General features: G+C 37.7%; 1 protein-coding gene across 4 annotated transcripts in view; it reads right to left on the bottom strand.

Annotated features, from left to right (window-relative positions):
• Positions 1 to 3126: 3126 nt before the first annotated feature.
• MTM1 (myotubularin 1) overlaps positions 3127 to 21063 on the bottom strand; it is a 44254-nt gene continuing 26317 nt past the window's right edge. For 3 of the 4 annotated variants that reach the window (XM_009636386.2, XM_035891951.1, XM_035891953.1), the window contains 9 exons: positions 19883 to 19966; positions 18471 to 18620; positions 16443 to 16631; positions 11840 to 12025; positions 10623 to 10829; positions 7190 to 7282; positions 6209 to 6322; positions 5687 to 5863; positions 3127 to 3295 (listed from right to left, as the gene is read on the bottom strand). In XM_009636386.2, coding sequence (XP_009634681.1) covers positions 3128 to 3295; positions 5687 to 5863; positions 6209 to 6322; positions 7190 to 7282; positions 10623 to 10829; positions 11840 to 12025; positions 16443 to 16631; positions 18471 to 18620; positions 19883 to 19966 — 1368 coding nt within the window. In that variant the 3' untranslated portion in view covers position 3127. The remainder of the gene's footprint in view (positions 3296 to 5686; positions 5864 to 6208; positions 6323 to 7189; positions 7283 to 10622; positions 10830 to 11839; positions 12026 to 16442; positions 16632 to 18470; positions 18621 to 19882; positions 19967 to 21063) is intronic. The other variant, XM_035891952.1, reaches the window with a different exon arrangement.

The raw sequence follows: 21063 nt of genomic DNA, 5'->3' as shown, positions 1-21063 counted from the left end.
GCCCCCTCGGCGGCGGGCGGGCAGGCTGCTGGGAGAGGTCGATTTCAGCGTTCCAGTAAAACGTCTCTCAGAGGCAAAGGGTTTAAAACCGACATCTTTATTTTTTATTTCCCCTTCACGCACGTACATGGCAGACGGCTGGTAAGCTCTCCCCCCCTGCCCCAGAGTCGCTTGACGAGTAACACCCAGCTCCGGAGAGGTCCTGCGGTATCCAAGGAGGGCGGCCGACACGGATGGAAGGAGCAGCAAGGAGTGCAGGAGGAGATTCCTCGTCAGCTGTAAAACACTTTCCTCAAGCACGACACAAAATGCTCACTGCAAGACAAACTGAACTCAAGGCAGAGTTTAAAAATACGTCAAAAGGAGGTAGTATGCAAATCATTTCTAGGGTACACCCCTAACAGTGATGCTGGGGCGGATAAGGCATAAGCAAATAGAGAAGGCATTCAACAAAAACTTTCTAAATAAGTAACTGAAGCCCAGCACAAAAACTAGGTTAGCTTCTTGGGTCCATGGAGGTAAGAATACAGAAAGGAAAAAACAAAAATAGCATTCTGAGATCAATACTTCGTATTGGATACAGGGCAGCTGTAGCTGCTGCCTGGAACCCTCTCACTCACCACCTCAGAAGCTTCCCCATGTTTGCTCTTGGCTGCGACAGTGACAACAGGGAACCGACTGCCCTTGGCGGGGCGGCTGCTGCACCCCCGGGCGTGCACAGGGGAGCAGAGGTGCCCGCACAGACGGTGAACGTGGGCGCAGTGCACCGCAGCACGACAGCCCAGACCACGCATTCAAGTGGTAAGGAGAAAAGTTTCCTGTTAACATTGGTCAGTCTGTATGCCTACATTCACAACTTTAAAGTAGTATTTTCCAGAAAGTACTGGATTAAAAACACCCCTATGTTTGCCTAACATTGCCATGTAAAAATAGAATTAAAACAAGTATCCTATCTGTTGACCTGAAAAAAATCCAAGGCCGCACAGAGCTGTGTTAGAGAGCTTCAAAGACTGAATCGACCAAACTAGTAATATGAAGAATGACATACATGTAATGAAGTGCAAAAAGCTCCTTTCCATTATATTACACTTTCCCAAACGCAATAGGTTATCGCGTAGTGTTTACACAGTAAAAACTACTAGATTTTCTGAACTCTTCCACGCTGCTCAGAGATGTCACCAATACGTTCAACTCACATACAGAAACTTTAAATATTCTAATAAAAATAGCTTTTTTTCTTTAAACCACAAGTAAGTAGAAGGCAAATATACCAGAGAATGCATAGCTTTCAAAATGTAAAGTACATCATGGACAACTGAGGAGTATTCTTCATTTATCTGATGCAATGCATCTTATTTACCTTAACAATTCAAGATTTTGGGACAACGTTGTTACTTGGGAAAGACATACCAAAGGACATTGATGGGAGAACGAAATTTAGAGGACAAAAAGAAGCCATATAAATCATATGTATTGAGAACACACATGCGGTATGCTCTGAGCTTCCCTGAAAAAACAGTGCAATTCAGTGCATATACTGAATTAAATCAAGAGGCGGCATACTTTTATTCCTTTGAAAAAATACTGCTTAGAAAATATTCGGATGTCCTCTAAACTTGGACTTATTTTATGGAACCATAGCTTTAAATTTAGTTTTCATACGCAAAATATTTACACTTTATAAACTTGAAGAATTTCTAATAAACTATATTATATATACTTACACAAAACTTAATTTATATATAATCCTATTATATCTTGCAGATCAAAACTCACCACATGTACAATAATTTACAATGACAGAAGCCTCAAGCATCAGAATATCTCCTTTAAAATAACAATATTAGATAAGAGTCCTCTACAGATTCTGAATTGCAGTATTGCCTGGACTGCCTGAATAGCATTAAACTTCTGAGAGTATTGAAAATTTTAATTAAATATCAAGTAGCAAGGTTTGTGCTGTCATAAGAAATGCTTGCAACTATTTAAAAAAATACCTGAAAGGAACAACTTAAAGGTTTACAAGAAGCCTCTGAAATGAAGGCTTGAAACCAGAACTCACTGGAAGGTTCAGTGGAAGTGCACACACTATATGCAAATCCTGTGTACTGAAGTCCCTTAAATACTTAAGAATAAATTCATTGAACAAAAGTTAAATTAAACAGTAAGCTATAAATGTACAAGTTTTCAACAGTATTTAGAACTGAAAACTTTTGCCTACTTTGGTATAAAAGCTCCTTTAAACAGGCACATTTACTTTCAGAAGACAAACACGAGCTTTAATACTATGGCTCTTGCTGGGTATTTAAGCAATGCCTCTGTGGGTCTGTTTTTAATTATATAAACCTTCTTTAGAACCATTTTATTCTGTAGTAATCCAAAGAACCAATACTGCCAACAGTGATAACTGTAATACACGTTAGCGCAGAACAATTAGCCAAGCCAGGACTTCTCAGAATCCAGTACAATTGTCATTTGTTTAAAAAAAAAAAATTACAGTAAAAACCAGATTTTTCTTTTCTTTTGATATCTACTGAGCTATTAGAACTTTTTAATTAGAAGCATATCAGTGAAATCCCTTCCATATTTTTGTTTATTTCAAAAAAGGAAAATTTGTAATTCTCAGGTAATCAGAAAATTTCAACACTTCTGTCTGAAATCTTGCAATAGAATTTATTTTTATCTCATGAACTCCACAAATGTATTCCTAACAGGAATACACACATACCTATTTTTACAGAATGTGAATATTCCTATTGCCATTAATGTGTTTATTGACGACATGCGAGACTGAGCATGAAATTTCCTTACAGGAACATGACCTGCAATGTAATAAATTAAAGCAATAAATCAACTTAATTTCAATTGTACCAGACTTTCCAAAATAACTCTTAAAGCCCTCCATAACGAGAAGTTGGTTAATAATATTCCCAGTCCACGGGTTCTGAAAGGCACATAATTGAACAGTTGGGTTTGTTTGTTCCGAAGTCCTCCTCAAATGAAGATAGTCTAAAATAATTTGTGTTAGGACAGTCTAATGTAAGGCATTAAAATATTCCTCTTTATGCTATAGATTTATGTTAAGCACCACTTGCTATTACAGTATAGAATGAAGCCAGCATTTTCTTCAAAAATGTGTTTGTACTTGGGACATCATTTGTGAGGGAGATGCTGATGAGGCTGATGAATTGGGTATCTTAGAATTATTTGTGAGCTGTAGTTCTTCAAGTCTCCTTATATAATCATCACGTAATGCAAGGAGCTCCATGTAACGCTGCTCCACTGGATTTGGCTGCTAGAAAGAGATCTATGTTAGTCTTATCACTTCAGCCCAATGACTTCCACACAGTTAAGCTGCTGTAGAATTTGCGTTTTCCTGGCACTACTCAGTATTTGTAGTTTCCAACATATGTAACACATTGAAGCTAAGCAGAAATATTTATTCTGTGTTTCTATAGTGCAAGAGTCCTCCGGTTGTTCTCATCCAAAGAAAATCTTTATACAAAACCGTTCTTCCTACCTCAGTAAAAATCAGCCAGCACTTCCTGGAGCACATGGATTTTATTTTCTTATTATCTAATATTGTGTGGAAGATAGGTGCGAATACCTTCTCCGAAGCTTTTCTCTTCTTGACTTACTAAAAGTTTTTAGATTCCAGATGTCAGATGTCTCATCATCCTTAAAAACAGTGTTTAGCCAGACTGACTACTGATCAGATTAAGATGAAATCCCTGCCCTTCAGAGTAAATAAATTCCCTTACTGATGAAATTTACTTCAGTTTTTAATAGCAAATTTGCAACTCTTATGTAAATGAACAAGTGAAATAAATGCAAACTTTATTAGTTAATTCTGTAAGTAAACCTGAATGTGTTCAAAATCAGCTGCCCTAGCTTTCAGGCGATTATTCACAAAAGGAGCATCTTAACTGTTTTCATTTTAAGCTTAGCTTCCTTTTTAAGATAGAGTAAGGAAACAAATGGAAAAGTAGTATTACAAATGTCCAAGGCAGACAGAGAGCCTGAAGTTACCTCCAGCTGTATATACCTGTCAGGAAGTTGCAGCTGTTTCATAGTTAACTGCCTGTAATTAAAAGCTTCAGTACAGTTTCAGGAACAAACGTAACTGCCTCACCAGTTCAAAAACAGCTGAACCAGCACTCTTACAGGCACCACTTGCTACACACCCCAGATGAAGACTGTGAGGAATGTTGAAGCAACTGTGGAAGTGGATCAATGACCAAATGTAGTTACTAAGGTGATTAGAGACGTAGGGTTAATGATGTTGCTAGTGACAGACCAGACTCTTCATTAGACTGAAGTCTGATGCAGAACATGCTTCTGAGTAATGGCACTAAGAAAGGTCATCGAAAAACTGGTTCAGGCCACATGTCCACTACTGAGTTGCTTAAGTGAAGATGAAGCATAAGTTTTGTGTGCAGCAAAACAAAACTGTTGCATTTTATATATAAAAATGGTGAAAATGAGGGACCAGTAGTAGCAGCATAGAAGAATATCACATGGGTTTGCACTTCTAATAAGAAACTCCTGCCAAAAACCTTTCCTGAATAATGGCAAAGTGCATTTTTAAGTAGATTTACAGCTAATTTGCATGCCCTATAATCCTTCACTTTCTAAAATAAATCTTTGGATTCACCTTTTGCAAAATGTCCTCATCTTTCACAGCAAGCAACAAAAAAGCCTTAAAACTGGAACTTCCAGTTAAAACTGGCAACATATTTGTAAGAAAATACAGCAAACTGTCTGGCTTTCTTGCAACCTCTAAAGCACTGTAAATAATATAGGAGATCAGCTGCAGAAAAGGAAGTGCATTGCTTGAAAACTCCCGATTCATTCCAGGGGCTGGACTGTGAAGACTGCTTCTGTGAAGGAAATTGGCTCCTGCATTTTCTCCTACTCAAAACTCCACAACTTGTTAAGAATGACAGTCGCTGTACATAATCTTTACATGCCACATTGCTAAGATTTCTAGCAAGATTGTAACAAACACTGAGTGTCCATATATTAAACATTAAAAGCACAGAACTGAACTATGTGTAATTTGATAAAAGCTTTTCTGGGCTCCCAATCTAATCCACTTGTATAATTTTCAATAACAGCTTTCATCCCTGTGTAAACAACGTTGGGTCATCAGAGTTACATAAACCAAAAAAAAATCTTACCATAAGCCATCAATACAGATGGCAGTTTTGAAAGAGAAAGGACTGAATAGGTCATCTTAATTTATAAAAGACTTCATACAGTCTCTCAGAAAAAGGAGAAAGACTAAGCAAATGCAACTCAGCCTGTTTGTGATGCTAATGCCCTAACTCTTCAGGGATCAGTAAGCCCTATTTCTAAGCATTGTCACTCACCCTTTAGAGGCATCAAATGCCCTTTAAAAATGCTCCCCCAGCCCTGTCCCTAAGAAAAGGGCCTAGAAAGAGCTTGAGGATGACTTGATACTAGGAAGTGAAATAAAGCTTAGTGTTCTGAGAAGAGCTGAGTCAAAAAAAAAAAAAAAAAAAAAAAAAAGAACTGAATAATCATTCTCACCTATTTTCTTCATCTTTACAAATGTAATATTAAAAACCTGAACAGATTACAGGCACTACTCTACAATTCAGTTATGACACAAGATCCTATTTCCAAATAAAAGCATTTTGTACATTATGGAGAATTTACTTACTTGTTGCCGAATTCTTGGGTTCCACCTGATGTAGTAATTGACCCAGAGCTCTAAATGACGCATACTGGCTACTGGATAGAGCGCTCGATTTAGCTCTTTAGTATAAAAAGGATTGGTGTATTTAGATTTTTCACTGTTTATCAAAGACCATAATGATAATGTTTTCTCAGTCACTTTCTAAAACGAAATTGAAATAAGAGCAGTAAATATTTGCAGAAAATTAGGAAATCCATCATAGAAGCCATGGTTACATTCTAAAATTAATGCACTTCTGATTTACTTAGAAGGATAATAAGTTACTGCATTAGAAATATTCCAAAACCAGTGCTTGACAAGTATTTTAGTGACTTTAAGCTACCAAAACCAAGGAATTTACCATGCAACTATTCTATAACAAGAATAAAGCCTGTTCAAAACCACTGTCATACACAGAATATAACCAAATACAATACAACCACAACTTTTTGTAGTCACCTAGAGTCAAGATAGCAATACAAATAAACAATCAGTGGTTTGACTAACCTCTTTTTCTCTAAGAGACTCGCTGTTATACAAGAAAGTACCAAACCGGCAGCTGTACAAGTGATCCAGGATCGTTATCAAGAACTGCTCATTGAATTCAAAGGCTGTAGGAAACTAAAAACAGAAAAGACAAATTTGTTCTTTACATCGTAAAAGCAGGCAGAGATGCACATGCCCTGGTTCAGAGGCTGAAGGTGGTGTTCAGAAGCCTGAATACATCTACAAATAATTTTGACTATTGTCATGTACTTTTATAGCAGAATAAGTGTACAGATGACATGAGGTGTTTAACTTCCTCAAACTGGTCACTGAAAAGAACTCTTCTCAAATTGTTCTAACTGCCTTTAATTTCTAAAAAGAAGAATAAAATACAGAATGATTACAGATACATTTTCACTAGCAAGACAGAGTAAGATATCCACAGTGCACTCTTTATAGTGCAGCACCATACAGGAAAATAAGTATTTAGTTCCTAATCCTTGGCCCCAAATGGAATAAGTTTGCTGCTTTGTTTCATTACTTACTGAAAATACAATGTTTAAATCACAGCACTCAACAGCTCCCAAGCTTCCTTTTCAAGCTTTGACACAACAGCATTTGTCCCTGTAGTTCAAGGGACAGCTTCACAAAAACAGTGAAATGAAACAACAGACCCTATTATGATAGTTGGATGCAATTCCTGTAAAAGCATCCTGCTGGGTCACATCTCTCAGTATGTTTTTGAGAAGCCGAAATCCAAGACACACCATCTCTGCATGCATAGCCAATGCCATATTAAGCCACATAACTACAGCTTGTATACCACTTTCAGAAATTGGGTAGAGATATGGTATGGTTTAAAAGTAAATGCACTCTTTTAACACAGTGTCAGAGCAGAGCGTATGCTGTTCTCTTCAAATACCTTTTTGAAAAATAAAGATCTAGAGTTTTAATTCAGCACTCCCTTAACAATGTTACCTTCTGAAGCATGATATAACATACCTGTTTAGACATCTGCCACACACAATCAATAAACTGGAGAAATATGGGTGATCTGTCTGCATCAGCATGATTTTTATCACCGTGGCCTATTCTCTGAAATGAAGCAATACAGCCTCCTGTTAACCGAAACAGTCTATTTTATGGCCAATAGACATTGTTTCTTATTTCGCACCAGAATATTAATGCTTCTGTAATAGAAAAACCTGTCCTTATGATTTCAAAATTAGTTACTGACCTAAGGAGGAGAGATTCAGATATACAAAATACTGCAAAGCTGTTCCAAAGTTGTCAGAGAAAAATTCCAAGGCAATAATTGGTCCTGTTATAAAAACGTGCTAGTTACTGGACAAGCAGAACCGTTAAAGCATCCATTATTTTGCAAATAATCAAGATGTATTTTGAACTATATTTAAGTAATAACAGTTTGTCAAAAGCCAAGTTATATACCTTGTCTTCTTTTGTAATTTAAGCCACTGGAGCACTTAGATTATCAAACTATCCACACAGATTCTCCTCTTCCCCCTCCACACCTGAACCTAAAGTTTCACCCTGAGGTAGACAGCGAACATGAGCAAGCTCAAAGAAACATTCATGTTCTCGACAGAAAATGAACACACATTTTTAAAGTTTGGTGAGCCACTTATTCTGAGGAGTCCAAAGTAACAATCAAAGGAATTCTCCCCACAAATAAAAAGTAGGTTTGGTAAGAGCTGCTTCCTTCCTTCTCACATTCGATGGCTGAGAACAGATAAGAGATTCAGGGAAAAGAGATTCTATTAACTCCGTAACTCTGCTTGAATATATTTGCCTGGAGAAGACAAAAGACGAGCATGTATGTTGAACTAAGATGTTGCCTATCTGCCTGTAAGATAGCAGGCTTAATGTCTTAAGGACGTGAAAAATGATAAAACCAGTACACTACTCTGTACAATGATTTCCAAGATAGTTTAAAATAATAGAATTGAATCGCAGGAAATAGAGGAAGATGAGGGATTGTAGCTGAACTCAGTCAACAGTAGCAAATGACTAGAAAAGCACTATAGGGAAGACAAACAATTGGCCTCCTTGCTCTCCAGCTTTCATGATTTAAAATACATGGTATCTGTTAACAGTCATACATGTGTCCAGTAAGGAGCAGAAGTCCTCCCACCTTCGCTATGGTTAGCAGGTTTAGGATGTCTGAGTATTTTCTATCTATAATTATGTCTATGTATATATGTTTCTTATATCAGAATGCATTATTAGAACGACATTCGACACAGGAAGCAATTTTATCGTCTGGGTAGAAAAGCTAGGGTAGGGAATTCCTTTTCAACAAAGAAACTTATTGTGCGTTTCATTGGATAGAAAATAGGGAGGGGAACTATTAACTAGTCTACCGTTCAGTTATTTGTTATTAAAACATCCAAATTGCAACCCTGGTAACATGAAAACATGAAGCTTGCTCTAATGCAGACAACAAAAGAAATACCCTACTCTTCTCCAACTCCCCACTTGAGGGAAGGCACAACACCCCTAGTTTCAGAGATGAGGTTCAGGAAACGCTAACTGCACTGAAGTGCCTAGTCCTCACTATTAAAACTCACAGTTCTATCAAATAATTATGAATGAGCAAAATATTTTCTGCTTGTGTTATCAGTTTTTATTCTACAGAACAGTCCAGAAAAGGCCTACCTTCACTATCAGCTAAACAACCCATCAAATCAAAATATACGGCACTCTCAGAAAACAGCAGATGGCTAAAGGAGAGTGGCTTCCACCATTTCCAAAGATTACTACTTGAGTGAGCAAGCTGGGAAAATAAAATGGTAGTTCAAGCAAAAGCAAACTCTTTAAATCACCCTTATTGCTAGTACTTTGCCAGAGATGAACCAGTGGACTGAGCTAGTCATCTGGAAGGGGTGTAAAAGTCCTACCTGACTAACAGGAAAAAAACATTACCTGTTGACAGAGAACAAACTCCCTTGATTACTCAAACTAAAATGAATAATAAAAAGAATCATAAATTATTTGAATTTATTCATAATGGTGAAGGACACACAGATCTCTCTTTTTAAGCTTTGTGCTAAACTATAACATATGCACTGGGCTACAAATCTCCTAGTTATGCAATCTAATTTTACCTGCATCATGACTATAATTTTTTTTTAAAATACAGAATAAAATATGAAAATAAAAAGGCAGGCCAGTGTTTTCCTGTGGCTGTACTAAGACAGAATACTTCAAAGGTTTATAACATGCATCACTACTAGAAGACTACAGGTAAGTACACAAAAACCTGGACTACAGCAGATATCACTCCCAACAATCAAAATGCAAATCTCCTAAGCCTCAAAGCACCTTTAGAACGTCAGATCAAAGACTGCCGCAGCCTACAACCACACTTAAATGGTGAAATGATTCATGCTGAGTTGCTATATGTGAATTTCTAAATGACTGAGACACTCTTGCAAGTGTAAAAAGGGCATGCAATACACACATAGGTATATTTTTCCATGTCTTGATTTTTCCAGATTGCCTGTTTTCCCAATTTTAGCAATGTTAAGTAGTATCTTTAGAATATTCCACTAGGGACAAATTGTCTGTGCAAATAACTTCTACTGAAGATGTGGAAACCTCTTACTGTGAATTACAAGGTTCAGCATCAACAAGTAACAATGTGGTAAAGCTCCCAACTTATGTTTTATGTTTACATATCCCAGCACACTCTCCCTGGCAACCTATTCTGGTTCTCCAGGTTCCTCATATAGATTTCCTGGTTAAATGGTTAGCTACCAATTTAAGAGAAGTTCCACTAAGACTCTGAAAAGTCTCCTAACACAAACACCCTTGACTTTGCATTATGCGTGGGTAGAACATTAAGGACTTGCTATAGACGATTTCCACTTAACCTTCTAAGCATCCAGCAGACAACTGAACAGAACTACAGCCAGCATTACCAGTGACAGCCTCTTGAGAGCTATTATGACAAGTTTAGAAGATTTGGGAAGAAGCATTCAAAACGCCACTTAAAAGAGATTGGTCGGACTCATTTATCTGCCTCTCATGACATTCAAAATAGTCCAAAGGGAGGATGAGGGACAAGCCTCATATCCCAACCTTATTTGATCTTCTGAAAAGTCTGGGAGGACATAATTTTTCTGCCTTCTCATTTTCTTTGCTCAGTAACCACAGTAACCCTAGCAATTCTGTGTTTTTGAAAGGGTGTAAAGAACAAAATATGAGTTCTCAGAGAAAAAAAATAGCAAAAAACCATTAAACAAACAGGTCCAAACCCAAAAGCTCTGCTCAGATTTACCTGGAAATATTTTAAATCAGAATTCCAAAATAATGAAAAGAATTATCAAACCTTGACAAAATGGGTAGTTTAACATTAAAAGCTTTTCAGAATGTTAATGTTGCATGGTCCTTGCAATTATCTTCTACTTCTTACCGATGCAAATTTGTGTCCAAAGCTTATCCACTCTTTTTGTACCAGAACTTCAAAGCCTTCAATTGTTCTGTAGTAGCTGTCTAGCATCAACATGGCCAGCGATGTCAGCTGCGCTGTCCGGTCCCAGCCATCGCTGCAGTGAACCAACACAGAGCTCCTTCCTGAGGATACCTTGTCTGCCACTTGAATGGCTCCTGTCAAGACAAGCTAGCAAAGAGGAACAGACACCAAACACCACAGATTAGTGTTATCGTTCTAACAAAAATAAATTGATTTCTTTGTATCTACACAGTATCTGAATTGATACTGTTTCCATTAAAAGACCTAAAGAGCATGGTGTAGTTAATTGGAAAAGAATTTTCTAGGAGATCAAGTAAATTTCTTGTGTAAAAATAGAGAAACAGATTGGTTCTCTAATCCCTTAGTAAGATCTAATTCATCTCATAGCAAATTCTTAAAAAATGGGGCAGAAAACAGTAACCTTGATAAACCAAAGAACATAAGCTTCTTTTTTAAAGAAAGAGAGGATTTACCATAGGATACACTCTCTAAAAATTCTGTATTTCATTTGGCTCCTTTCTTTGAACTAAATTACTGAAATATCTCAATTGTTGGAAAAAGGAGCTTGTACCCTTCTAATACGCTTATTTTCCAAATATTAACTTAAACTGAATTATCATTAAGTAGGATACATTACAGAATACTCAAAATACTTTTGCACAGCTGTACTTGAGGCAAAAAGTTCAAAGGTCAACTAGTAAGAACACTGGTGAATTACCAGTTTAAGTATTTTATTTGTGCTACAAGAAAATTACAAAGTTTACCAATGAATTTACAAGATTTATTTACAAAACCATAATTCACAGAAGTCACATACATACTGACAACTAAAGTAATTACTAATCCTTCACTATGACAGTTATCTGTAGTACTGTATCACTAGAAACCAAAATAAATCAGTTCTCACACATGTAAAGACAATCAATGCTGACTTACATTTGACTTGAGGCAGACAAAAATGTTAAAATTTCACCTACTGTTGCTTAGTAACGATGTCTCAGAACATACTCTAAGACTTGTTGGTAAAAAGCCAACACTCAGTGATGCTGGTTTTGTAGTCCAAGTAGTCTGATGTGTTCCACATCAGATCTATCTCAAAGTCTAGCAAAGAAAGCAAGTCTGATATGACAGATTTCAGACAAACAGCAAAAAGTTACCTTTATATGCTCTAACCAATGGGTTGACTCTAGACTTGACAACCAGTGTGATTCTTCCACATTAGGATAAACAATGTCCTTCAGCTTCTTCAAAGATTCCCGCATGACATGAATATTATGGATGTCCAAGAAGAAAAGTTCTGCATTGGGATACGCATCTTCACCTTCATATCCTCCCCCAGTCGCCTACAAACAAGAGATCTAAAATTAACTTTAGCCATATATACACTGTCGTAGCAGCTTTTCAGTAGAGCAAGAAGGAACTGAATTTTATTTATACTTTATTTTGTACTCGGGCAATATATCATTTCAGTTGCTTGTTTAAAACATCAGTCTCGGATACAAGCTTTGGAGCGGCAAATGCTGGAGAAGAATACTTGGGGGCTTTCCTGTGTCCAAAAGCACAAAGTGTATTTAGCACACAGCCAGGAAGACATTCAAGTTGCTCCAGCTAGCCTAGTTCCGTTCAAAACCTCAGGGGAATAACCCTAAAAGGGAAATTAATTATTTTTGATTAACACTAAAAGGTTCTTTGTACTGTTGGGCCTGAAGACCTTCAAATAGGGTTGAACTAGGCAGGTAAGGGACAGTGGGCCAGCATCACATCAGTCAGGACTCAGACTGCTTTGAGAATGTCTGGTTGACAGCTGGCTGAATATGAGCCAGCAGTGTGCCCAGGTGGCCAAGGCGGCCAATGGCATCCTGGCCTGTATCAGAAATAGTGTGACCAGTAGGAGTAGGGAAGTGATCGTGCCCCTGTACTCAGTGCTGGTGAGGCCGCACCTTGAATACTGTGTTCAGTTTTGGGCCCCTCACTACAAGAAAGATGTTGCGTTGCTGGAACATGTCCAGAGGAGAGCCACAAAGCTGGGGAGGGGTCTGGAACACAAGTCATATGAGGAGCGGCTGAGGGAACTGGGGTTATTTAGTCTGGAGAAGAGGAGGCTGAGGGGAGACCTGATCGTCCTCTACAACTGCCTGACAGGAGGCTGTAGGGAGGTGGGGGTCAGCCTCTTCTCCCTGGTAACAGATGATAGGACGAGGGGGAATGGTTTGAAGCTGCGCCAGGGCAGGTTTAGGCTAGATATTAGGAAAAACTTCTTCACAGAAAGGGCTGTCAGGCTCTGGAATGGGCTGCCCAAGGAGGTGGTAGAGTCCTCATCACTGGAGGTATTTAAAAGAAGGATAGATGAGGTGCTTAGGGACATGGTTTAGCTGTGGGATGGCAGGGTTAGTTTAAAGGTTGGACTCTAATATCTCAAAGGTCTTTTCCAACAAAAGTGATTCTATGATTCTATGATAAAAAGACATCTGTACCTTCCTCATTACTTTTGAGGTTCATGGTGGAAACACCTTTTCCTTGACCAACTGACATTACAATGTCAATACTTTTTTCTTCATTTATGTTCACTTTTCCCACCAAGGATTAAACAAACTCATGATTCTGAATACAAACGAAAGCAACTTACTTCCCAGACAGATTTTTAAGGTTAAATTAAAATGTAAAGTACTTTATACAAACCAGCAATTACCCGTAATGTGCCAGATCACCACTTCCAGGGTATAAAATTACTCATTTATTTGTTTCTGTGCCAATTAGAAAGAAATTAAGTCAAAAGGATTTGTCTTGTTTCTTTACACCACTAATGCAAGAGAGAGAAAATCTCAGGTTTACCAGTGCAAACTTGCTACCAAAAAAAAGTTTCGTGTGTTTAAACTGCCAAGTTATTTACTACCAACATTGAACTGATATTGAAATAGATAAAAATGATGAAATGTTTGGCCAAGTAAAATTAAATTTAAAAGTTCAGTTAAGAATAAGCTACGTTTCATTTAAGAATTAAGTTCAAGAATCTTGGAGTCTGCCTCTAAGAAGTAAATTAGTAATAATATTAAAGTTTACTTAACTTTTTTAACATTAAGTTTTATTGCTGAAGACTACACATGTATTTAGATTGTTACAAAATTAAAAGAGCCCCATAAGGAGAAAGTCTATTCTACTGCTGCTCTCTCAAACCATTTAATCACCACCACAGCTGAGGATGTGCCTGGTCACAAAAGGAAGCGGGAAAACCACGCATATTTTAGGACACAGTGCCACTGATGAGGTTTTCCAAAGATAGCTGCAAAATCACAGCACTTCCTGCAGACAGCAAAAACATACCATGCCATGAATTGTGATAAATAAGTTTTGCCATTATAAGTCATTACAGCCACCAATAGACAACAACCTAAAGTACGGTGTAGCCTTGCCCCACTAGTACCACCTACATTTCTGTATAGTAGCACATTATCTCTGTTCTATGCTATCTCCTTCCTCAGATGTGGGGGTATTCTCAGAGCTGCCAGGCTCTGCACTAAAAGTAGTAATGACTGCATTTTTCTCTTTCCTTTGAGTGTTATGAAGTCCTGGTGAGGAATGATTGTAATTTTAGCGTCAGGGCTACTGCAACTCCTGTTGTGGTCTTGACCTATGTACAAAGAACACAGGAATGCATGAGTAGCGTAGCCCAAGATTTTGCTTATACTGATCTTCACAGCTGTTCCAGAAAATTTTTTCAGTGCTGATCAACACTAGCTTGCACCCTGTACGTCACCGTCCCTCAGACCCAGAAATGTACCCTACTGCTTTTACTGCTCTGATTGAATATCTCATATTTAGACATCAGGAGTTAATTAAAACACATGGGTGAAATACACAGACCATTTTAAAAAGCTGAAAACTGCTTCATACTTCAATAAGCATGTATGTATAACATTTGGCCATAACACATCTTTGAAACAAATGAGGTGAAAGTTGAGTTTGTCCAAGAACTGGGGAAAAATTTAAGTTAATGTAAGAATTGACATTCCTTCCACAAGGCAAATAGAAGGATTACATGTTTTGTTCACCCATAAAAATTCAGTGTGCAGAGGATAATGCAATTTATAGAGTAAATTGCAAGCAATTGAGGCAGACCCTCAAAATACAAACCATCAGATTAAAAACTAGCCAAACAGCCCCTAGGATAGAGTCTCTGAAACAACGTGTACTATAAAAAAAAAAGCATTATTTCTTGCTTAATAAATTATATTCTCTATTATAGAGAAGAGGGCCATAAAGGTACAGATGCAAGTGTTTAAGTTGCACAGAGCAAAACACTGACGTTATTGTCCCTCTTGAATTCTGAGGCAACTTAACATTTGTTACATGTAAGCCTCCTAGAGGCAAACAAGTTTTACCATTTCCTATTCCTTTCAGCACAAACATTGAAGAGGACTCATTCCACTAAATTAGCATTCACTTGTGCCAAAAAACTATTCAGAATCTAGAATTCCTTCTCTCCCAGATAAGCACACTCATTGTTTCACTAAGATGTCAAACCCTCTTGCACACATCTCTCTCAGGCTCTTTGCTGTGCAGACACACAACTTCACTACAAGTACTAGAGAGCATATCCGCTTCATTTGTCCTTGAAGTTCAGTGGGTAAGGGACTATCCTAGCCATGGAGGGAGTGAAGTTGGTACATTCTCATATGAACAAAGCATTAAACTTGCATCCTTCACCACCCCTCCCTAACCAGGCTTTTCATATGTCTGCTGTGCTCTATGCCAGATATGGCACTGACACACTGCGGCTGGCACTATCTTGAGTATGCCTGAACAATCTGGTCCTCACCAGAGTAGAGTGGGGTTGGGGCAGGGGGTAGTGGAAATCAAGGCACAGGGACACCTTTACTTCTTGAAAGGCTGAACCAGATGATCTTTCACGGTCCCTTCCAACCTGGGCTGTTCTATGATTCTGCTCTGGAGATATTCAAAGCCCACCTGGACGAAGTCCTCTGTAGCATGCTCTAGGAGAACCTGCTTTAGCAGGAGGGTTGGACTAGATGATCTCCCAAGGTCCCTTCCAACCCTTGCCATTCTGTGATCCCATTTAGACTTTGATTGCAGATTAGCAAAGAAATGGTCGCTTTGTCAGTTGGAAACACTACTTCTGTTACTGCACTTACCAACTACAGGCACCTAGGGAAGAACAGGTATCTAGGTATCCAAGATCATACCCATACTGCTGTTTAGAGTGCTAACCCCCAAATTAACTTATTCATCACATTCTCTTTATTTGCTGGATGCCTGGATAGGTCTGAAGTGGTTCACGTAATGGTTAGGAAGAACCTAACAAAGGATGCCTATCAGTGAGCTTGGCTTTATGCACACAGCCTTTCCAGGATAAAATTTTCCCGGAGGACATGAAGCAGAGCTGTGGCTTGCACAGGGGTGGCATGTTATTCCAACAGAAGATATGCTCAACAGCTCAGCCTACATCTACCTCCCAGTGCAGAGGATAGTCATACCTGACTTCAGTCCCATGCTAAGATCTTGAGTGATAGATAACAGACAGGGTAAAGCGTGTCTGGAAATCCACATATGGTCTTGAAACCTTGCTTATTGACCTACTTTAGGCACTCATGTCCTTTCATGGCCTTGAGCCTCAGTATTTGATTATGTACATTTATCTACATTATGATTACTACTATTCCCAAAAACCTCCTCACAGAAAACTTCAAACTAAGTCTCCTCCCCACCCTCCTTCACAAATAAGACTGTTAAACATCTCTTTACCTTGTTTGCGACTGCATTGACATTGGGCCTAGCATCATAGATGGTCAGTTTTGATATTTGCCCATTAGCCTCCCTGATGATATCAAGGTATCTTTCATCATCTTTATTCCGTTTGCCACTCATTCCAACAAGGGGTTGACTGCAGCGCATAATAACAGCTTGAGTCTCTGGATGAATCCATGACAGAACCTAGTCATGTATCAAAAACACATCAGAAGAAATAAATTCTACTAAAAAAAACATAACTTAAATTTTAAAGTTACATTATTTAATAGGTAATATGAAAATTAACACTTAACTTTATTTCTTCAAAAGATAATCCACAAACATCTCAACTGTTTTCACTTTAGTCTCACAAAATTTAATAATAATAATCTTTAAAAAAGTTCATTCTCTTACATATTTAACTCCTATTGAAATGATACTTCCCTATATCATCCAGTGTATTCTAATATTTTCCTACAAGTCTTAGGTGCACAAATAATTCTGAAAAACAAACCAGAAACAAACATAGCAATGCCTACTGAAACTAAGAAACAATTCAGAAGAATGAACTCATTGTAAAAACAGTGACTAAGATGCTCCAATTCCACAAAAACATTTCCCTTTTTTTGGATAAGGAAGGAAAGTTGAACCTTCCCGCAGTATCTTGAATGTTTCCCTTTCTCTTTAAAGTACATTTTGTTCCTCAGCCCTCTTCACAAAGAGCAGGCACTGGAGCAGAGTGCATGCTGCCTTTGCTGTTCTTCTGAGCCAGAGGGACTTACCACAAACAAGAGATGGTGAGCTGCCCAGGGAACAGATTGCAGTGCAAGAGATTAAAGATAAGCACCCCAAGAAGCAGGCAAAAATTCCCAACTTCTCCCATTGAAGACTATTAAGAAACAGTATTCTCATCCAGTCTGAAAGTTGTGGGTTACAGAGTGAAAGAACATCAGAGTTAAAAAAAAAAAAAAATCCTCAAAAAGTATTTGCTCCTGAAATACAACCCACAGTTGTGTATCTAGAAACGAGAGCTGCCAGTGTGTGTGCGGGTGAGTATGATTGGTTATTTCCTGACAAGAATAAAATTACTACTACCAAGAAAATGTCTCTCACTGTACAGGCATACAAAAGCCCTGTCATGAATTTTGAGATGACAGAGAAGATACAGCTAGGTTATAAGAACTATATGTACCCACTATATATTCAACATCTATATTTTATACACATTATGTATTATACATATTCATGTGTGTATATATATAGTAAATTTATAATTATAGGCCTAGCCTGTCAGTAAATACCATATCTAATAAATATTTATCATATTGAGTTTCACATCTGTTTGAAATTAACTGAGATTCAAGGCAGCTTTCTGATACTGGCTAAGAATCTAGCACCTCTTCTGAGTTTGCTGAATTGAAATACTGGTTAAACCAGATTGTATTGCGATAGAACTTATATTTTCTATAGCGCTGTAAAGAGCTGATACATAAAAATTCACTTACCTCAAAGAATTTTAGTTACAGAAATATACCCAAAAGTCAAACGGGTTTATCTTAAATTCCACAGCCCAATTTAAAGGACTAAAAGGCCCAAGAATTCACTACAGAGACTATGCACAAGGTCTTATTTTAGGACTGACCACTGGAACTATGTTTAAATGCCATGCGGTTTGCTTACAGGAAGATAACATTTGCTATCACTTTTTATGTGCATCCAACAATAGTCAAACTAGTACAGATGGCAGTCTAAGGTTCATACTTCATTAAGAAAAGGGAATCTGCAATGCTGGCAGTTGTTACTAGAAAAGTCAAGTTAAAACCAACAAAGTTGGAATAGGTGATTGTTGTGGGGGAAAAACGGAAATGTGGCTTGGCCAAGACACTAGTTTCAGGCAGTAAAAAAACACCAGCCAATCAAAACTATTTCGCTGTAACCATTTCCAAAAAAAGCATCCTCTGTGTCGTGTTCAGCAAAAAGTTGTTTGGATGCATACTTAAAACTGGCTACACTATAAGGTACCTTTCGTCACATAATACTCACCGGGATTCTATTTCGGGACCGAAAGGCAGCAACTTTCTTGAGATCATCATCTGTTGCATTATATGGCACTACTAAGAGCGATGGATATGTGTCACACAGTCCGTAATGTTCATTAATAAAAGTTACTCGCCACCGTTCATTAGGCAGTCCCTAAAATGTAACACAAAGTTTTTCAATGTATTTTTGGCTGTGCAAATAATAATTCTGTTCCTGAATTTCACAAGACATTTTGGCCACATGGTGGCAACAACCTACCAATTTAACCTAACTACAGTACTGTTTCAAAACAATAGAAGAAAAAAGGATTACAAGACCACACAAAACTGCTGACAGATTCACAGCCTCAAACAACTGCATAGCTGTCTCATACACTCTTACATACACAGTTCTGCTCTTACGAGAAGTTTCAAAACAATGATTAAAATATGTAGATGTATTTTTTCAACTGTGGGACTGAGGAAAGAAAATTGCCTTCTCTCCTCCCTCAAAGCTCTGCCTTCCCATTGTGCCTGCTGAAAAGAGACTATGGTCCTGAGAAGACAGGGGGAAGAAGTCTCATCTCAACCTTTCTTCCTGGTAGCCTGATACTACCTTCAGGTTTAAAAAAAAAAAAAAAGATTCAAGGTAGCTTTCTTCTTGAGAAATGACACCTTTTAGTTGCAGTCTGCTCAGTAAGGCATTTCACAAACAGAAGCCAGGAAATTGAGAAAGACTGATAAGCCCTTCATATGTGCACAGCAGGGTTTGTGTGGGTGTTCGTATTTTACCTTATTTGGGTCTTAGGCCTCTAAACCTTGAACCAAAAAACTATGAAGGGGGAAAAAAAAAATCTAAGGAAGTCCTTATTGTTTGCTATTTATTTTTTTTTCTTTAAAGTCATACTGAAAGCAAAAATAAATTGTCTAAAAGACATTTTAAAATTAAATATATCATCCTCTTTCATTGACATTTTTCCAAAATCACCTATAGAGCAAGGCAGAATATTGACAGCCATATAGATAACTTCTGTAAAGCAATGCTGTTTCTAAAATAAGCTGCTTTTTTTCCCCCCCTTCACTTCAGGAAGAAGTAGACCAAATCAAAGACGGAATCAAATCTATATTTAGGACACTGTAGCTACATATTTGGCACATTCTCCCTGCCCCCTGCTCACTCAACAGTGGCACACTGTCAGAGGTACCAATAACTTCCTTCAAAGAGCAAAGACTACCTTCCTGTGACGTTCTAATTTTTTTTAAAGGTTCCAGTGTTTTATTTCTTTGCTTCACTTTTTTTCTAAGTTGTATTTCTATCTTTTCCCATCCCCAGCTACTCCCACAAAAGAGCTGATAAGAGAAATGTACAAACAGTAATTCCTCTATGTACGTTGTCAGATATGAAAGCACCAGGCAACTGCAACTTTAATAACTCACTTGTCTCCTGTATTCAGACATCGGATTGTACACCATCCATCCATTTTCAGAAAACTTTTCTTCATTTGCAAATGCAAAAAAAAGCTGTAGAATGTAAAAGAAATTTATTACACCAAACTCTGACTGAAAGTGGCAAATATGAGTGCTCATCATCAGTTATACCCTAATGCCCACAACAAAATAGGACTGACTTTTCCCGATCAGCCCCATTCTCTCCATTTAAATCTGATAAAACTGTAAAGCAAAGAGCAAGAAGTAACAAACAATACAGATCTGCTAATGAAATAATGAAAACATGAAAATAGTTAAAACAAGAAGGAACAAAATAATAAAAATTACAAAGCTTAAACTGTTGGATTTTTTTTTACTCTCAGGAGGTTGAAATGTTTTTCAGTAGTTTCTATCAGTTTATTTCCCGTATTTCACATCCTCACTAAATAAACTACCCTCTTCTCACCAAAACTTCTCCAATAGGTACAGCTGCAACATCAGATGCCAAAATGAAAGTGTAACAAGGTTTTAATCACTATTCATTGCCATCAGGAAGCAGTCTTCTTTCTGCATCCCCTCACCAACTAATCCTTACTAAGAGAAATCCAGTTTACTGTAAAACTCCATGAAAATTAAAAAGTTGCCACTGAAAACAAAACAAAACATGTCATTAGCAGGTACACTATCTACTGTTCTCTTGCTTTGTTGCTCACTCTCAAGACTCGTTTAGACAACATCGTCCTCACCCAGGATTCTGACAACTTCCTCATACCTTTTAGCTTCCTTCTCCTTTCAACCAATTCCAAGTGGGCTGTATTACCTGACCCTTTTCTCCTTGGTTTGTTTTTACAGGTTATGATGAAAGCAAAAGTAATGTTTATTTTAAGAATCTCCTTCATTGAAAAAATTTATGTTGGTGGCTTACAAATTCTTCAGATGCCAACTGGAGCATGAAACTAAGTTGTTTCAAAAACAAAAAGAAAATTCAGAAGAGAACGTGTTGTCCTGACATTACTGAGCAACAGCAGCCAGAGCAGAAAGCATTCAAGAGCCCATCATAGCTTCTTTGTAACAGAAGAGCTGAAAGTCTCCTAGCCATTCAAAAACATTGAAAGAATACATTGAATGCTAAACTGAACATCCCAAATCTGTATCATTTTCACAAGCATAGACCTGAACTAAGCAGGAAT

The sequence above is a fragment of the Egretta garzetta genome, unplaced genomic scaffold, assembly GCF_000687185.1.
Source record: "Egretta garzetta isolate BGI_Z169 unplaced genomic scaffold, ASM68718v1 scaffold53, whole genome shotgun sequence".
In the NCBI taxonomy this organism is placed as follows: Eukaryota; Metazoa; Chordata; class Aves; order Pelecaniformes; family Ardeidae; genus Egretta; species Egretta garzetta.
The sequence above is the reverse complement of the archived record's forward strand: the minus strand, read 5'-3'. Positions and strand labels throughout refer to the sequence as shown.